Source organism: Octodon degus, unplaced genomic scaffold (genome assembly GCF_000260255.1).
Source record: "Octodon degus isolate 3935 unplaced genomic scaffold, OctDeg1.0 scaffold00065, whole genome shotgun sequence".
Taxonomy (NCBI): Eukaryota; Metazoa; Chordata; class Mammalia; order Rodentia; family Octodontidae; genus Octodon; species Octodon degus.
In genome coordinates this window covers 7,617,892-7,635,632 of record NW_004524641.1, presented here as the reverse complement: position 1 = coordinate 7,635,632, position 17,741 = coordinate 7,617,892, and the positions used below count along the sequence as shown (strand labels likewise).

Genomic DNA, 17,741 nt, shown 5'->3' with positions numbered 1-17,741 from the left:
GCGCGGGGCGCAGGCGGAGGCGGAGGCGGAGACAGCGCGCCGAGGTCGCCGCAGCCATGGTCGCTGCGCACGCTGCCCATTCTTCCTCCTCCGCCGAGTGGATCGCCTGCCTGGATAAAAGGTATCGCGGGCCGGGTCCCCAGCCAGGCTCGGGCTCCGCGGGGCCGCCCTGGCTCCGCGACCCCAGCGGGCACCACCACCCGGGGCCGCAGTCCGGTACCGGGGCGCAGCGCGGGCTGGCTGCGGGGCCGAGGTGTCCGGGCGGGGAGAGGGGCCGAGGTCCTGGTTCCGGACGCGGGCGGGCACAGACCCCGCCTCTCGGGGGCGCCACCGCTTCAGATCGCCGCACGTGGTGGGGCGGCCGCGGCGCGGGCACGGAGCCTCCGCCTGGCCTGCGCCCTGGCCCGCCGCTACCCGGGCGCCGCAGTTCCACGATGGGGGGTGGAGGGTTTTGTTTTCTCCCGCATCGTGGGACGGAAGGAAGCATGGATACACCCGGTCTTCCGCCTTTCAGCCCATCCAAGTGGATGTAATTTAAGTTTAAAGAGGGGCGGGGGTTCAGGCAGGTGCGGAGTAACACCCGTCTGTTGTTGTTCCTGAAAACAGTGCGAGGGTTGCAAACGCGCTGTGCAGTCCTTGGCTGAAATCGCAGTCCTCTGCCCCACACTCGCTCCCTCAAGGTCTGTGCTAGGAAGGTCACACGGGAGGCTGCTTTCGTCTTAGTATCTGCTTCTTGGGGAAAGACTCCTAACTCTAAAAAATTAAAACCATAAAGCATGCCACTCTGGGGCACAGTTCTAAGGAAGGTGGGCTAACATCTGACAGTGCATCACAGTTGTTTCCAGGCACTGACAGCATAATCTTCTGCTGGTCCCGTTTGCAGGTTTAGCAGTAAACATTACACAGTATGTTAACAATTAGAGTTTCTTACCCTGATTAAAAGATGCGGCATCTGAACTTTGAAGAACTGGGCGAAAAATCTTGCACAGCGAACGGCCAGGGGATCTCGGAGCTTGATGCAGAAGGGCAGTGATTTGCGTCTTGCAGCTCTCTGCATGGCCTCTCTATTTGCATGTGTGTGAGGTATTTTGTGCTCTGCCATATTGAAAAAATTTTCAATTAGCAGATTCGTAACCAGCTCGAACTTGAGACTCTTAAGTGTGACACGCTGTGCATACTCTAGTATAGGCCTTTGATGGAAAGAAAAAAAAAGAATTTGAGAAAAAGCTAAAGGTAGCTAATTTGAGTAACTTAATATATCTGAGAAATAACCTTGGCTTCTAGTTACCACACAGTAGAAATATTTTTTGGCAGGTCTTGCCCCATTTATGTCTAAAATGATATGTGCTAATAATAGTGTTACATGCAGTAAATAGTAAGACAATTGAAGTGATGGTTAAATTGTACAGAATTATGCAGAGGAACAAAGAGCAGATTTAAGTGTAGAGCCTGCTAATGTGATAAGTGTTCTTATGTTAAAAGTTTAGGAAAAATGAACTCTTAAACCAGTAGACAATTAAGATTCTGTGTTTAATCTATAAATAGTAATGCTTCCACATGAGTGAAATTTTAGATAATAACATATACTTCTATTTGTAGAAATGCATGGCATGTCTTTTTTTTTTTTTTTTTGAACCGTTGATAATCCACTAGAAACCCTGTAGTGCATAAGTACGTACGGTAAAATTGGACAATGCCAGTATAAGTTGGAGCATATTTGATTCTGGCTATTGTCTTTCAGGGTGTGATTCTGCCTAAATGATTTTGTTTGGAATGGATTTTAAGAGCATGGTTCCTTTATTTAATGCCACCATTCATACAGGGAAGAAATCAACCAGGTGAAAAATAAACACTCCCAAGTGCAGATGATCGTGGACAGATCCGTAAGTTGAGGCTTTCAGGCCACAGCTGTCATTAGTTCTGATCCTGGATGTGTCACTTTTATCTCCTTGAGTGTCTGAAAAATGAGGCGAGAGCTCCCTCTCAGGGGTGAGAAGGCAGATGGAAGAGAAAGAGGCACACGTACTTTCACAACTGCTAGGTGCCCTGCAAGCCTTTTTATTTTGTGGTGTTGAGACCACCTTGCCTGTACTGCGTGCTGGTGCCAGAATTCCTATGAAGAGAGCAGTTGAGGAAACACAGTCTCATTGTAAGAGGGCCTCAGGGGACATGATTTGAGGTTGCATTTTTACTTAGATTGTCTACTTATGTATTTATTTATTAAGACAGGGTCTTTCCATGTTGCCCTTTGAACCTCTGGACCCAAACAGTCCTCCGTCCAAGTAGCTGGGCCTGTGGGTGTGTGCTACCATGTCTGGCTTGTCTTGTTTGTTTTTAAGAGAAGGGATACAACAATAACAAAGTGAGACTTGCATATTGTTTTGGGGAGTGGTGAGTTGGTGGTGGTACCCCTGCATCAGCAACTGAGCACGGTTCAGTGGCAAGTGGCTTTGGTGGAGGTGTGGAAAGTGCTTTGGGAATGCAGAAGGGAGAGTCATCAGGTCTGCCAGGGAAGAGAGCAGGGAGGACACGCCATGCAGAGGGGCCACTGGAGCAAAGCCACAAAGATGTAGCACCACAGATTCCTCTAGTGACCAAATCTGGAATAGAGGAATCCGTGGTTTTTTTTTTTTTTTTTTGGTTTGTTTTTATGAGACAGGCTCTTGCCATGTGCTTCTTCTTGGTCCTCCTGTCTCAGCCTCCTAAGCGCTGGGATCATGGGTATAAGCCACCATATGTTCTGTTTTCACAAAACTTAATTATAGATGCTCTTTAAGCATGCAAATGCACGAAAATGAAAGGATGGTACCGTGGACTGCTTTGTGCAATTGGGGGTGTAATTCTGGGAGCTTTGAATAGGAACAGAGCTGGTAAGTGTAGTTCAAATGACAACTACTGTGGACAGCTAGGGAAAGAAGAACCCTGGGATTGGAAACAAAAAGGGAGTAAAAATAGAAAATATGTAGAAGGAAAGAAGGGTATAGTGACAGTTGACACAAAGCAACAAGGAAGACGAAACCTTGGATACATGTGTTCAGGCCAGTATGCTACCTTGCCTGTGGCCAGGGGAGCTGAATATATGTAGATGTGAGAATTCGGTTAGGGGAAAAAAATCTAAAGCTTTTTATGAATCAGCCATTCATGGTTTTGGACTGTGAGTAGAGGAGTGTCAACAAATGCTAATCTTAAAATCAGGAAAATAGCAAGCATTGCAATGTGTAAATCAAAAATTGAAAAGTCTCAGCAGACGAGACACATTGGCAATGCTTATGGATTATGTAATTTTTTTCCTCTGAGCAAGTATGGTTAACTAGGACTGCTTTACATGGTTCCTACTTTTTGGGATTTTAGATATATAAGACATCACTTTTCAAAAAGTATGCTGACCATTGTTTCATTTTAGTGAAAAGTATTTTTCTCACAAGGTCTTAAATTTTTTATGTGTGAACTGAAGCATTGCTAGGTCATGGTTCTGGGGTTTTGTAAGGGAGTGTTATGAAGGACAGGGACCACATGTTGTCACACACGTTTGGTGAATCATTGCTGGCCGTTTATCATGAGGGGGCAGGCTTGGCAGATTATGGCGTGCGGGCTGGGTGTGGAAGCCGCTTGTCTATTATCTCCTGCACTAAGAATGGTTTCTACGTTATTGATTGGTTGGAAATAAATCCAGAAAAGAGTAATATGTTGTGACCTGTGGCATTTATCTTCAGGTCGCTTTTCATTGTTCGTAACCAGTTTCATTGGAGCACAGCCACACTTACTTGGTTCTGTATTGTCTGTGGCTGCCTCACACCCCGGTGGAAGAATAGAACAGCTGTGACCAAGACTTGTGGACTCTTGAGCTTCAAATATTTGCTGTGTGAACCTTCCCAGAGAGAGTTTGCCATTCCTTGCTTTGGAAGAAAGACTGGAGCTAAGTGATTGAAAGCAAAGCTATTGGAAATGAAATACACTGTGTGTTCCTTTGGGAAAGAATGGGCAGTGTTCGGGGTTCCTGGTCCTTTAGTGAGGACGTTGGTGTCCCTGAGAAGGCATCCTCAGCTGCTTGGCAGGCTGAGGATCCATGGCTTCTCAGGCCAAAGCAAAAAACCAAGTCAACACTGATGAGTGTGTAAGAAATAAAAGTAGCTGAGGAAGTTTTTAAAGTGTTCCTGCTTCCTTTAAAGATACCTCTCAGACAGCTGCTTTGCACTCTGACTTACCCCCCTCCTCACTCCCTCCGCACCCCCTCCCCACTCCAACTGGCTATTTTGAGATGCTTGAAGGAGAGAGTGAATGAAATCAAGGAACCAATTTGTTAAAACTAAATTGCTTTGTAGCACACATGGTGTGAGAAGTTGACTCAGATATCAAAGAAGCATTAGCCATGGTCCCACCCTTGAGGAATGGAATAGATCAAAGCGCAGAGCAGAGCGCATCCCTGGGAGAGGCTGGTGTCTCCCTAGCAGGTTCCCAGGGGTTGCATTACCCTAGGAATTTCTCCAGGGCTCAGGGCTGGCCTTGTAGCCTCGCAATCCTGATTTGTCAGCACATCAAGAATTAATGCATCTTTCAGGGCTGGATACATAGGAACCGGACTCTGAGACCTTAAAATACCAGGCAGTTCATTAAGTTGCTAATAAAATCTGCAGCCTCAGAGAAGTGGACACTCAAACCCTTAGGCTAATGTACTCTTCTCCTAGGCGAGCGGAATGGGAAATCCAATTGTTTCCAGAAGCTCATTTTCAGGGAGAGGCGAAGCTGCCAGGAGGTCATGATGCTTATGTCTCCAGGCCTGCAGCTTGCATTCTTTTCCTAGAGCAACCGAGCACAGGGATTGAATTCTAATCAGAAGATGGTTCCGGGAATGCCTCAGGACAGCTTGGCCAGCGCCTCTAGCAATTAGGTGACCACTACAAATATCGCCATAGCACACTTTGTCCAGCACTCTAGTAACCCAAGTCAGATACCACGGTACTGTAACTGTCTTTTCACATCCCTTGACATTAGCTCCTGCATTTTTAAAAAAATTATCATTTTATTCCAGCTCCAGTATGGTGCCCTCCCAGTAAAGGGTATAAATGGAGGGAGGGTAAAATGGTCACATGCATCCTTTTTGGGGATAGCAGAGTGGCATCTGCAGCCTTATGGACAGGTTCTTTTATTTGCCTCTACTGCTGCTTCTGTGTTTCCTGGCTGATGTGAATTTTTTTTTTTTTTTTGACAAAATGGCATTTCATAGCTATAGTGCAATCTACTATTTAAAAACAACAGCCTTTATTACAGAAAATTTCAACAGATGAAAAAAGAAGAGAGAACAGTGTGATTCTTAGGATCCTCGGGTACCACCCTTCCGCCATTCCCGCAATCATCTCTAGCCAATAGGGTCTTATTGATACATTGATTTCCCTCTCTCCCCAAGATTACCAGGATTATTTTGGAGGAAATCTCATATATGGTTTTATTTCCACCTGTAAATATTTTATATATGTCTTCAAGACAAGCACTATAAAAGAAAACAATACCATTATCATATTAAACATTTGGACCTTCGTAGCTGTGCTTGGTGGCACCAGCCTGTAACCCTAGCTCCTCAGGAGGCTGAGGCAGGAGGCTAGCAAGTTTAAGGTCAGTCTGAGCTTAGCGAGACCTTGTCTCAGAATTTTAAAAGGGGAGGCTGAGGATGTAGTTAACAGGCAGAGTGCTTACCTAGCATGTGTGTGGCCCTGGGTTCAATCCCCAGTACTAAAAAAAAATTGAGGGCACTTGCAGTTTGTATTAAAATCTAAATAAATTGTCTTTAGTTGTCATGTTTCTAAGTCTGAGTTCTCTCTCTTCCTTGTGGAAAATTTCTTGAGGAAACTGATACTTTTACAGTCTGAATTTTAATTGTTCCCCTCTGATGTCATCTCACACGTTTCTCTGTCTCCTGTATTTCTTGTAAATTATTCGTACAGAACTTGGCTGGATTCAGTGGGTTTTGTGTTTTGAGTGTATTAAGTGGATTTTTTCCACAAGAACGGTGCCACAAAAGTGTTCGTTCTATCACGAGGCACATTGCGTCAAGTGGTCTCTTTTTGTCATGTTAGCAATATGTTGTTTTATAATTGAATCCTTGGCAGCTCTGCGCTGTGCAGTGTCTTGGAGGACATCTCACTGTGGCCCCGTAACCACAGGAGCATATGGTGTGTTATATGCATACGTGTCAGATCCTAATACTCTGACGAGGGTTAGAGTCTGTGGTGCTGGTTTTCCTCACCCTAAGAGTTTAGGAAAGGACAGTCAGCCAGGCCTGGGCTCCCGGGGCTGGGCACACATGACTTGGTGTACCCAAGGTGTGAGGGCCAGGGGTGCAGCCTGAAAGCCAGAGGAGACCACAGGGACATGATGCTCAGCACAGCAGGCGCAGCCTGCTTGTCATGTTGGGGTTCCCCCATGTGGATGCCTGCTGCCCACTCCAGTGAGGGTGGACTAGGAGCTTCATTTTGTTCAAGTTCTTCATGAGTCTGAGATTTCGTGGCTCTTCTGTGGTATCCGCTTACTCACCCGGACCATCTCTTTGGGTTCTAGCCTTTTTCTTTAGTCAGATTCAAAACCATCTTCATGCATCTTAATCAGTGTCTGGGAAGAGTTTTCCTCTCAGCGCTTTGAATTCACAGATGAGCCAGAGGGGGAGGAGAGAGAGAAAGACCACCTTAGAAGTCCTGGAAGGCTCAGGAGAGAGAAAGAGGATGGGAGGGCCCGGGTGCGGAGGATGATAAGGAAAGAGCCGGCACACCAGCTGGCTGCCCGGAGCGAGGGCGGCGCCATCCTGTGCCTGCTTGACTCAGCAGCATCCTGTGTACCCACTGGCTTCCCCTGCCCGAAAAGCAAAACACGGAGCTACCGCTCCTCTCCTTTCTCTTCAGACTTTCTCTTTCTCGGAGCAGGCACCTGTGCTTTAACTATGCAGATTATTGAAACTGCATGTACTTGGCGCATTGTCTAGGCCAGGTGCATGTCTGTCTCCTGGTGGTTACTTCCATGCGAACACCCCCTTCATGTGTAGTGGCAGACATTGTCTTTCTTCACTCGCTCTGCTGCAGAAACATTTATTTTCTCATCTCCCTCAAGGCTGGGTGTCCAGGTGACAAGGGGCTGGCCGGTTGACGTAGCAGAAATCTATCAGAGACTTCCGGGGAAGCCATGGCTTACGATGAAACAGGAGCTATTTGCTACCCACTTCTTTTTCCTGCCTGGAAATCCTACCTGAGGCTTGGGCCTGGGGCAGCCAGCTTGTCATCAAGAAGGACCGAGAGATCAGTAGCTGTTTTCTTCCTTCAGAATTTTTGCTTTGTGATGAACCTGCCTCTGTTTTTATAAACCACTGTTTCTTAGGCTTTCTGTTATTTGCCATCAAAACTATCTTCAGGTTGCTACTTGAAGTTTTCGTCTCTCTTTGTCCTTCTCCCCATTGTGGTGTGTCTCTCTTGTGACTTTCCTGTTTTATTTATTTATTTTTTTTTATTTTTGTATTTTAGGGAAGGGTCTACAGAGTGTTCAGGGTCTCACTATGAGATCAGACTCATAGTGATCCGCCTGCTTACAGCCTCCCAAGAGCTGGTATTACAGGCGCGCGCCACCATGTCCAGTCTCAATTGCTGGCTCAGTGTGCCCTGGGGGTGGGACCAACACAGCAGGCCCTGGACCAGGGATCAAACTCAGGACCTTGCACTTACCAGGCCGGTGCTCATTCCACTGAGCTATCTCCCTGGCCTGACTTTCCTGATTTATTACTGAAGTCATAGTGCTGTCATTCTCAAAACTTTGCAGTTATCTATGTTCTCTCTTTCTTGTGTCACCTTGTACATCTGAGCAGTCACAAATTCTTTTATGACATTCTTGTATTAATTTAAGGCCTTAAAGTCTCCTTGTTGTTTCTTGCTTTCAGTCTGGAAAAATATGATCTATTTGAATCAGTTTTGTTTCAGGAGTAGAACTGGGTGCAGTCTGTCACCTCTAGCCCTTTGCTGAGTGATCCCTACTTTCTAGCTGTGAGCTATTATGATTTAGATTTAAAGTGTCCCTCAAATCACATGTTCAGAAGTGAGTTTTGCAGAAGGTGACTGAGTGACAAGGCTCTAACTTCAGCAGTGGAATGATCTATTGATAAGATCATAATTTGAAGGGAGATCATAATTTTATTGGGACGTGATGGAAACATGAGGAGCAGCCTGGTTGAAGAGGGTGGGTCGTGAAATGTGCCCTAAGGGTCTACATGTGGTCCCTGTCCCCTTCCTTTTGGGATCTTTCCTGCTGTCTTTTTCCTGGTTGCCATGAGGTGAGCAATTTTCTAACACCATGCTCTTCTGGCCTGATGTTTCTGAAGCAAAAGAACCAGCCAACCATGATCTGAATCTATGAGCAAAAAAGACATCTTTTCTGCTTTAAATTGTTCTTTTAAGGTATTTGGTCACAGAGTTGAGAAGTTAACATGTGCACCACGTTATTTATCTTTCTGACCTCTATCCCCACATTTTCAAATGAGGCCACTATTGGGACAGTGATGGCCAAGTTGAGGTTTGTGTGCTCATGCGGGTGTAGCTACTGCTGCAGGGCCCTCTAAACAGGAAGTGGATAGTGTAGGGATTAAGAATTTGGGAGTGTGGGTTGGAATTTCAATTTTGATTTTATTAATGGCATAACTTCGGGCAAGTTATTCAGTTCTAGTGGTTTCTCTATTCCATCTTTAGGGTTTTGCATGTAGCTTTCCTTTCCTTTGACTAATGATAGTTTTACGTACTCTTTCTGTTCTTTATGTCTTTTATTGTTTATTATTCTTTTTTTTTTGGTGGAAATGGGGATTGAACTCAAGCCCTTGCGCTTGCCAGGGAAGCGCTTATTCCACTGAGCCATCTCCCCGGCCCCAGTTGTTTATTATTCTTGCCTTATTGTGTTGACCAGGCCTTCTCGGAAAAGACTGAAGGGGTGGGCATGGACATCCTTATTTGATTTCTTATCTTACAAGAAAGAGGATTCTGTTTAGTCATGATGTTAATTACCTTTTCTTCCTCACTCCCTTTCACAAATTATTTTTTCCTGAAATTATTGACATGATCATATGACTTTTTTTTCCTTTTATTTTATAGAGAATTTGCTCTGATTGATCTTCAAGTGTTTAAATCAACCTTGCTTTCCTGGGATAAATACCAGTTTGTCATGATGCATTATAATTTTGGTATAAATATACTATATTCAACTTATTAATATTTTAATGATTTTTATATTTATTAATGAGGAATATGAACTTGTAACTTTCTTTGTAATCTTTTTTCAGGGTTTAGTATCAAGATTGTTTTGGCATCATAAAATAAATAAAAAATGATCTAGTTTTGTTCAGTTGTAATACCCTTTTTTTTTTGCGGATCTAGGGATTGAACTCAGGCCTGTGCACTTGCCAGGGAAGCACTTATTCTACTGAACCATCTCCCTGGCCCCAATCCCTCTATTTTAAAAATAACTTGTGAAAGATTGATGCTATTTCTTTTAAAAATGTTTATCAACTAGGTCAGCTGTTTTCTTTTTGTAAAGTCTTTGTGCTTTGGTCCTGGAGAACTGAACCCAGTGAATGTTGAGCTACATAATTATCTATGTTTATTTATTTATTTTTTTAATTTTGAGACAAGATCTTGCTAAATTGCCACAGTTGGCCTTGAAGTTCTGCTCTTCCTTCCTCAGCTTTGTGAATATTTGGTCTCTCTTCAGGTCTCCTGAGGCAACTACCACGCTTGTGTTTGAAAGTTTTTTATGGAAGATTCAGTTTTTGTTGTTGTTATGAGGGATTGAGCCCAGGACCTTTTCATTGCCCTACCTCCCCAGCTCTTTTTTATTTTGAGATAGGGTCTCTCTAAGTCATTATATTGTTCAGGCTGGACTTGGACTTGTGATTCTCTTGATTCAGCCTTGCAGAGTGCTGGGATTATAGGTGTGAACCACCATGCCCAGCTAGATTCAGTGTTTTGAATAGAGGACTTCTCAATTCGTATCTCTTCTTGTGTCAGTTTTGACAAGTTCTTTCAAGTTCATTCATTCATTTAATCTAAGGCATCAAGTTTATTGGCAAAGTTCATAGAGCATTTTGTTCTCTTAGTATCCTCAATGTAGGTAGCAATGATCCCTCTTATATTTGTGATTTATGTTTGCTGATCCTTGATCATCCTTTCTAGGAGCTTCTCAGTTTTGTTAATCTTTTAAAATAACCACATTTCAGTTCATTATTGCTTCTGAGAAATTCACTGATTTGTACTTATTGTTATTTCCCTGTGTTCTTCTCAATTTGGGTTTTGCTTGCTCCCCTCCCCCCATCTCCCGCTTCCCAAGAGTAGAAATTTAATATTAATTTTAAGTCTTTTTCCTCTGGGAATGGGTAGGCATTTAACTTGTAATTTCTCATGAAATTATAAAGCATAAAGAAGAAACTAAGATTCTTTCATCATTCAGTCTTTAAAACAAAATTTTTCCTGCTGGAGAAGAACAATTAAACCAGTTGACCCCTCAGCCATGTGGAGAAAATACTTTGCAAGGTGGAGAACAGTATTCTCAATGACGTCCTAGCACTGTCCAGCAAGTTTCATAAAGGCCCTTCAATGTAGCATTAAGGAATAGCAAGGAATTGTAGTTTTCCTGGGGACCAATATAATATATAATTTTCTGGTGGTCTGACTTAAGCCAGCAGAAGATTTTAGGAATAGATGGATTACTTTTTTTTTCCAAAAAATTCTCCATAAATATTGGTTTCTACATTTGAGCCATTGGTAGTGACTAAAGTTTGGTTGCAATGACTGAAGTAGCATTTTCCAGTGCCTACTGTACTTGGACTGCTGCTGTTCGGTGTCATTGGTTAGGTGAAGAGGAACACGTTTAGGTCAGCTAGACTGGGGGAAAATGTTCACTCTCATATCTTAGCCAAACAACGGTGCGTGCCTTTGTTCACCTTCTCTCGGTGAAGATGTGGGGGCAAGGAGGAGGAGGGGTGTTGATGCCACTTTAAAGCACGTGTTGTGGTGAGCAAGAACCTACAGGCTTTGCCATCATGCCATGTATGGCCCTGTAACTGAAATTGTGGAAACCAAGGAGCATATATTAACTATGATGGCACAATCTGAAAATGCTTAGCTGTATGTGGGTAAGAAAATTTTCTAAAAATTGAGTAAAATCTTTATTGAGTAAAATCGATTGTAAAATGTAAGTATCTTATTTATTTTTAAATTTTTTAAATTTATTTTTATGTGTGTGTGTGTGTGTGTGTGGCCAGCTCAGCCCACAAGGGGGCGGGGCTGGCTGTCATGTGGTGCTGGGGGATTGAACCATGGTCCCTGTGCTTTGACAAGCTTGTTCTAAGTAGGTGCTTTAGATCACTGAGCCATCTCACCAGCCCAAATGTAAGTATCTTAATAGGATGATTTGCTTTATAGGAATGTTAGTTATAAGCTATTAAAAAGTTCAAGTTTTTTTCTCTCTTTTTTGATTAAATGGAGAAATTTTTTTTTTAATTTTCATTTAATTATTTGGTACAGGGTCATGCTGCACAGCTCAGACTTGTAGTGATCCTCCTGTCTCAGCCTCCCCAGTGCTGAGATTACAGGCGGGCACCACCATAATTTCAGGGCTGGCACGACTCACCCAGGGTTCTGCGGCCGACACTTCATGCAGTACTAGGGGTCAAATCCAGGTCCTTGTGCTTTCCAGGCAGGTGCTTAGACCACCGAGCTATCTCCACAGCCTAAGAAAGAATTTTTAAACACCGCTTGAAAAGGTTAATATTTGAGATGCTGGGGATAAGTAGGAAAAAAAATCTTTGATAGGAAGTGGACATTACTTGTAACTTAATAATCTAATTTTTGGTGTGTGAAATTTCAATTCTGTTTAAACCCCAAGTGAAGGCTTTATTATTTTGCCTGGTATCTGAGTAACCTTGTGTTTCCAGTCATTGATTTCTTTCATCTTTATTGACATACAGTTAAGGAAAGATATATAAAGTTAGGATACACAACTTCATGTCTTGACATGTGACTTCATGGTGAAATGATAGCCACAATCAAGCTGCTCTGCGTGTTCATCACCTCCTGTAGTTGCATGTGTGGAGGGAGAACATGAAGACCTACCCTCCCTCCCAGCAAGGGTCAAGTGCGCGGTACTTGACTATAGTCACGTAGCTGTGCATTTGATGTCCAGACTCGTTCATCCTGCGTCAGCAGCTACTGTTCTGTGCTCTGCTTCTACCAGTTTGATAGTTTTCCATTCCACAATAAGTGAGATCATCCGTGTTTGGTTTTCTCTGTGGCTTATTTTACTCAGCAAAGTGACCTCCAGCTTCCTCCATGCCACAGATGCACAAGTGTCAGGATTTCCTGCACAAATGTCAGGATTTCCTTCACTTTTAAGGCTGAGTGATATTCTACTGTGTACACCCACACACACACACACACGCACACACATGCAATCATGTTTCTTTATCCATTCATCTGTTGATCTGTTAGGCTGTTTCCAAACTTTGTCTGATGTAAGTAATGCAGCAGTAGACACAGGATGCAGAAGTCCCTTCAAGATCTCATTTCTTTCTTAGGATGTGTATTCAGAACCTCCATTCTGTTCTCCATACAAATGTACAATACACATTCCCACCCGGAGTGCCCAAGGGCTGTTTTTCCACAACCTTGCCAGTACCTTCTTTTTCAGAAATCAGCATTTTACTGGTGTGAGATGATAGCTCACTGTGGCTTGGACTTGTATTTCCTTGTTGGTTAGGGATGTTGAGCACCTTTTCATGTACCTGTTGGTCATTTTGGATGTCTCCTTTAGAAACATGTCTATTCAGTCTGTGCTCATTTTTTAATCTTTTTTTTTTTTTCACTATTGAGTTGTATGAGATCCTTGTTTAATTCTTTTTCTTTTAATGTATTTGGTACAGGGTCTCACTACACAGCTAGGACTCGTAGTGAATCTCTTGTTTCACCCTCTCCAGCACCAGGGTTACAGGCCTACACCATCATGCCCAGTCTTGGTGGCCATCTCAGTGCACCTGGGGCAGGGCTGGCACAGCATGTGGTGCCAGGAATCAAACCCAGGACCTTGCATTTGCCTAGGCAGGTGCTTAGACTGCTGGAGCTACCTCGCTGTCCCCCCCTTGTTCACTTTGGATATTACCCTTTTATCAAATACATAGTTTGTGTATTTTTTTTTCCCACTCTAAAGGTTATCTTTTCACTCTGTTGATTGTTTCCTGTGCTAAACAGTATGTGTTATTTGTTGTGTAATGTCTTGGTTACTTTTCTCTGGTTATTGGGACAAAATACCTGACACCCAAAATTCAGGAAGGAAATTTATTTAGCTTACAGTTAGTGGAGGTTTCAGTCCATACTCAGCTGGCTCTAAGGCAGAGTGGCACATGGCACCACCATGCTCTGCTCCCAATTTCTCATTTGAAGTCTTTGTTTGCTGTCTTCAGCAATTTTTTGATCGTCCCACCATTTTCCTCTTAACAGTATTTTGTATGGAATTTTGATCAGACAGCATTTTTCTCATTGTGGTATAGCAATATGTTGAATTCTTTTCTGATCACAAATGGAAGGCAAACAAGAATAAGGGCAGTCTGTCATGGTGTTAGGGCTCCACATGTACATCAGACTCACACATATTCCCAGGTGGTATATGGAGACCTAAGTTGTTGAGTTAGAACTAGGTAGTTATAGCCAGATGTTACATGTGACACACCTAAAATCATTTCGCAACTCAGATGACGAGGATTCCCTGTTTAATTATGCAGACTGTCAGAGCATAAAAAAAGGGAGCCATTTATTGCTACAACAGAAAGCTCCAGGGAGGAGGAGAGCAAGACCGCCTTATCCCTGGGTGACTCCGGAGTGTGCCCAGTGGATGAATATAAATAGATAAAACTTCATTGTGCTCTCTCGCCTTGTGCTGTAACTGTGCATTATCAGTGTGTGAATGCTCCTTATCTTTTCCTCCATTGCATTTTACATTATCTCTATTACTTTGATTCCTGCCTTTTCAGCACTTCATTGGGTATTTATCTTAACAACTTTAGAGGCTGGGGTTTAGAATCCAGCGTGCAGCAGGCTATAGATTTCAAAGTAAATTTAGCTTTAAAAACATCTTGGATTCAGAAGATTAATTTTTTTGTCTCATGAGAAATTCTAACTGTAAGTATCCACATGAGAAATGAACACTATAACTGCTCCTTAGAGGAGTTTATAGAAATCGAAAGTGGGCATCACTTAACCCTGGTTTTATTTGGGTTATCTGAAAGATAATACAGTAGTCAAATTGCAAAGTAGAAATAATTTTGAAAATGTGTATATTACTCATCCATTTTAGGGAAAGAGTATATAGACATTGGTGAGAAGAGAGAATGAACATTGGAAAAATTTAAAAAATATAAGAGGTAGGCGTGATGGCACTCTCCTGTAATCCCAACTCTCTGGGAGGCTGTGACAGGAAGACCCTAAATTTGAGCCCAGTTTGGACAACTTAGTGAAACTTTGTCTCGAGAGAAAAAAGAGCAGCAAGGTTGGAGATGTAGGTCTGTGAAAAGATCCTGGTTCAGTCTCTCATTTAAACAGAAGAATGACTTTTAAAAATGCTTGCTGGGCGCGGTGGTGCATGCTGGTATCGCCAGGACCCTGGCAGGCTGATGAAGAAGGACTGAAAAGTTGAGCTTGGCTCAAGCAATTTAGTGACTTAGTGAGACTCTTAGAAAAATGGAACAAAAGGTAGCAGGGAATGTGGCTCAGTGAGAAAGCCTGCGTTTAATCCCCAGTATCAAAAATTACCTAAAAGGAAATTTTTCTTTTCTTTATTTTAGTTAAACTAATTTCAAATTTTTAATTAGCCTATCATTGTTTTTTATTTATCTATAAAGAATTTTACATTTGAATTCTGCCACATCAATGCTTCTGCAAATAGAGAAACCTTTGGATCTTTTGCTTTTGAATTGAAACAAACAGTGCCGGTATATAACGCTGAATTTTATTTACTTCTATTAATAGATAAAACAATATCTCAGTTCATGAATTTCATTCTTTCCGTGATTCTGGTCACAAACTGAATTGGATAGGAACTGAATGATATTTATTGGCTAGGATCAAAGGCGACCTTATAAGGAAATTTGATTTAATTCCCATCCAGGCCTGTTTTCAGCATGTCACTGATAGGGACTTCTGTCTTATAGGACTGCCATGGAAGGGATTAAAAAGAGATTGATTTTAAGAACCTGAAATATTGCTAGTGAGGAAGATGAGGAGAAAAGAAAAGCATGTCTTTAAGAAAAGCTCAGTGATGTTGAGGTGCTAGGACTGGTGGCTGGCAGCAGGACCACGCGTTTGCATCAAAGTGATCTGTGGCTCAGTGGCTGCCGCCGTGACCCTTCAACTTCCCGTGGGCTGTGAGGGTTGCTGTGGATTGCTCCGATTGCTGGGTGCCCCCCCCCCATGCCTGGCCACCCGCTTCCATCTGAGCTAGCAGTCGACATATGCTGACTTGTCCTCCTTCCAGATGGGAAATGGCAGGTGCTTGTGAAAGGTTGCAAACAGTGATTTAAATATATTTGTTTCAAAGAATTTCTGACTTACAACTATGAATTTTTTTTCTGCAAACCTTATCATTAGGACTAACTGGTCACAAAATTTTAGTGTATATTTGTGTATTTAAAAATGTTTCAGATTATGCTTCATGGTTCCTGCCTCTTAAAATGAGCATTATAGGATAATTATTTCTCAGGTTATTAGCAATCTTTGTACATATAATTTGTATTGGCTGAAATAATTTGAATCGTGCTTAAGTGTTTTCTTATTTTTGGACAGTTAAGACATTTGAAACTGATTGTTACCATCGTAACTAATTCAGTGATGCTTTATACAGTGTTAATTTGTGTGTGTGTGTGTGTGTGTGTGTGTGTGTGGTTTTTTTGCCATCTTACAATAGAGCATGTCTTACTTTCCACGTTATTGGGGCACAGAACTTGACACCCGTAACTTAAAGTAGAAGTGGTTTCTTTTGGGTCACCATAGTTAGCTGACTCCAAGGAAGGAACGGTGGGGCAGGATGTGGTGGAGGAAGAGCTGCTTTAGGCAGGGTGGATAGGAAGTGGAGCGAGAAGGGAGGAGCCAGGGCGTGGGACGAACCCTTCCTTCCAGGCCACACCTTCAGTGACCCACTTCCTCTGACCAGGCTCCAGCTCCAAGTGGCACCTTGCCCCTGACGCATCAGAAGACTAATCCATCATTGAGACTAGCACTCCTGTGGCCAATCATCTCCCCAAGTCCCCATCAATCACCTCCCCAGTTGTGAAATATTTCAACACCCAAGAAAGTGCCCTTAGTCCCCCGTTTGGGGGTGACCTTAAGCAACATGGAAAGGTGTGCTCTAGTCTCTATTCCTGAAGCTTTCTGTGCACTCGCTCTTTTTGCCCTTTGCGATACCTCGAGTGGCCAGGACTGACAGGATGATGACAGACTGGCCCAGTTCCTGCGTGTGACTGCATGAGGCTTGGGGGGGGGGGTGTACCTCGATACAAACCTTACAGAGCTAGCCACAGAACTAAAGTGAATGTGCATGACAAGATTTGAGATTTTTGTATATATCTTCACATTACTTGTTTTTAAAAGCAGTGTGATATGTGCTGTTTTCCAGGTTCTATAAGTAAGGACAGTGAGGTTTGGAAGGCTAAATTATTTGTCTAGAGTCTCCCAGCTGGTAGATACTGGGGAATAATGCAGGGTCAAAACCTCAGATCCTCTCCACTACTACTGTGTTTTAAATGTATTTCATGTTCCTTGCAGTGTGACTCAGTAGTTCAGGGATAAAGGGGCTTGTGCTGCAGAAACAAGCTTTGAGCATAATGGAGGGCAGATACTGGGAGGTAAGAAGAACAGGTTCAGCTGAGAAAGGAGATGGTGGAGAGGGAAGGAAGGGCAAAGGGAAAAGAGACCGGAAGTAAAAAAATGGAAATAGCATTTTGTAATGGGGAGGGCTGAAGAGATGGGAGGGCCGTGGGAAGAAAAGGAGAATTTATATACATTTGTACAAATTCCCTATCGTGAATGTCGATCATTATGTGTGACAAATGTGTACTAATAAAAAAAAAGTTCAAGAAAATCAGAAGGTGTCAAATCAGACTTTCAGAAATCCCCAGAGCTCCTGACTGAATCACCATCAAGAAAAGACACCTGTGGCTGCAGAGCTGTGGGAACCCTCCAGAATGTTCTGGCAAGCGCAGGCTGCTGCGTATGTGGTGAAGAAGGCCGGCTCGTGCCTAGAAGTTCAGTTTCATATTTTGGTGACCCAAACAGAAATTTCAGGTTTTATGCACTCATCTGCATATATGCAGAGTTCTAGGCAGCTTCCTCTCTTGTCCAGAGTCGTGTAGGTCCGTCATAATCCACCTACAGAGCCGTTTCTGTAGCGCCTCCCCCTGCTCTGCCTTCACAGCCATGCCTACGCCAGTCCTGTCCATAACAACTCAGTTTAACTCGGGATCTCTGTAATTCAAATGTCTGTCTCTCAGGTAGGATTAAATGACCAAAGAGGAAAAATGTAATAAATAATTAAAAAATCTTAAGTTCAGTCCCTTGAGATTTTATGAATGTTTTAAAAAATAAAAAAGTAGCACAAATCGAGCTAACAGCAGCCATTTTAAAAATTATTTTAAAAGACTTTTTGAAGTTTTGATGTTTATTGTGTTTGCAGTAGATAATGATTAC

The 17,741-nt window shown here is 42.9% G+C and overlaps 1 protein-coding gene across 1 annotated transcript in view; it reads left to right on the top strand.

The window, feature by feature from the left end:
- Positions 1–13: 13 nt before the first annotated feature.
- Rapgef4 (Rap guanine nucleotide exchange factor 4) overlaps positions 14–17,741 on the top strand; it is a 306,617-nt gene continuing 288,889 nt past the window's right edge. Inside the window, exon 1 of the mRNA XM_004634752.1 lies at positions 14–121. Coding sequence (XP_004634809.1) covers positions 57–121 — 65 coding nt within the window. The 5' untranslated portion in view covers positions 14–56. The remainder of the gene's footprint in view (positions 122–17,741) is intronic.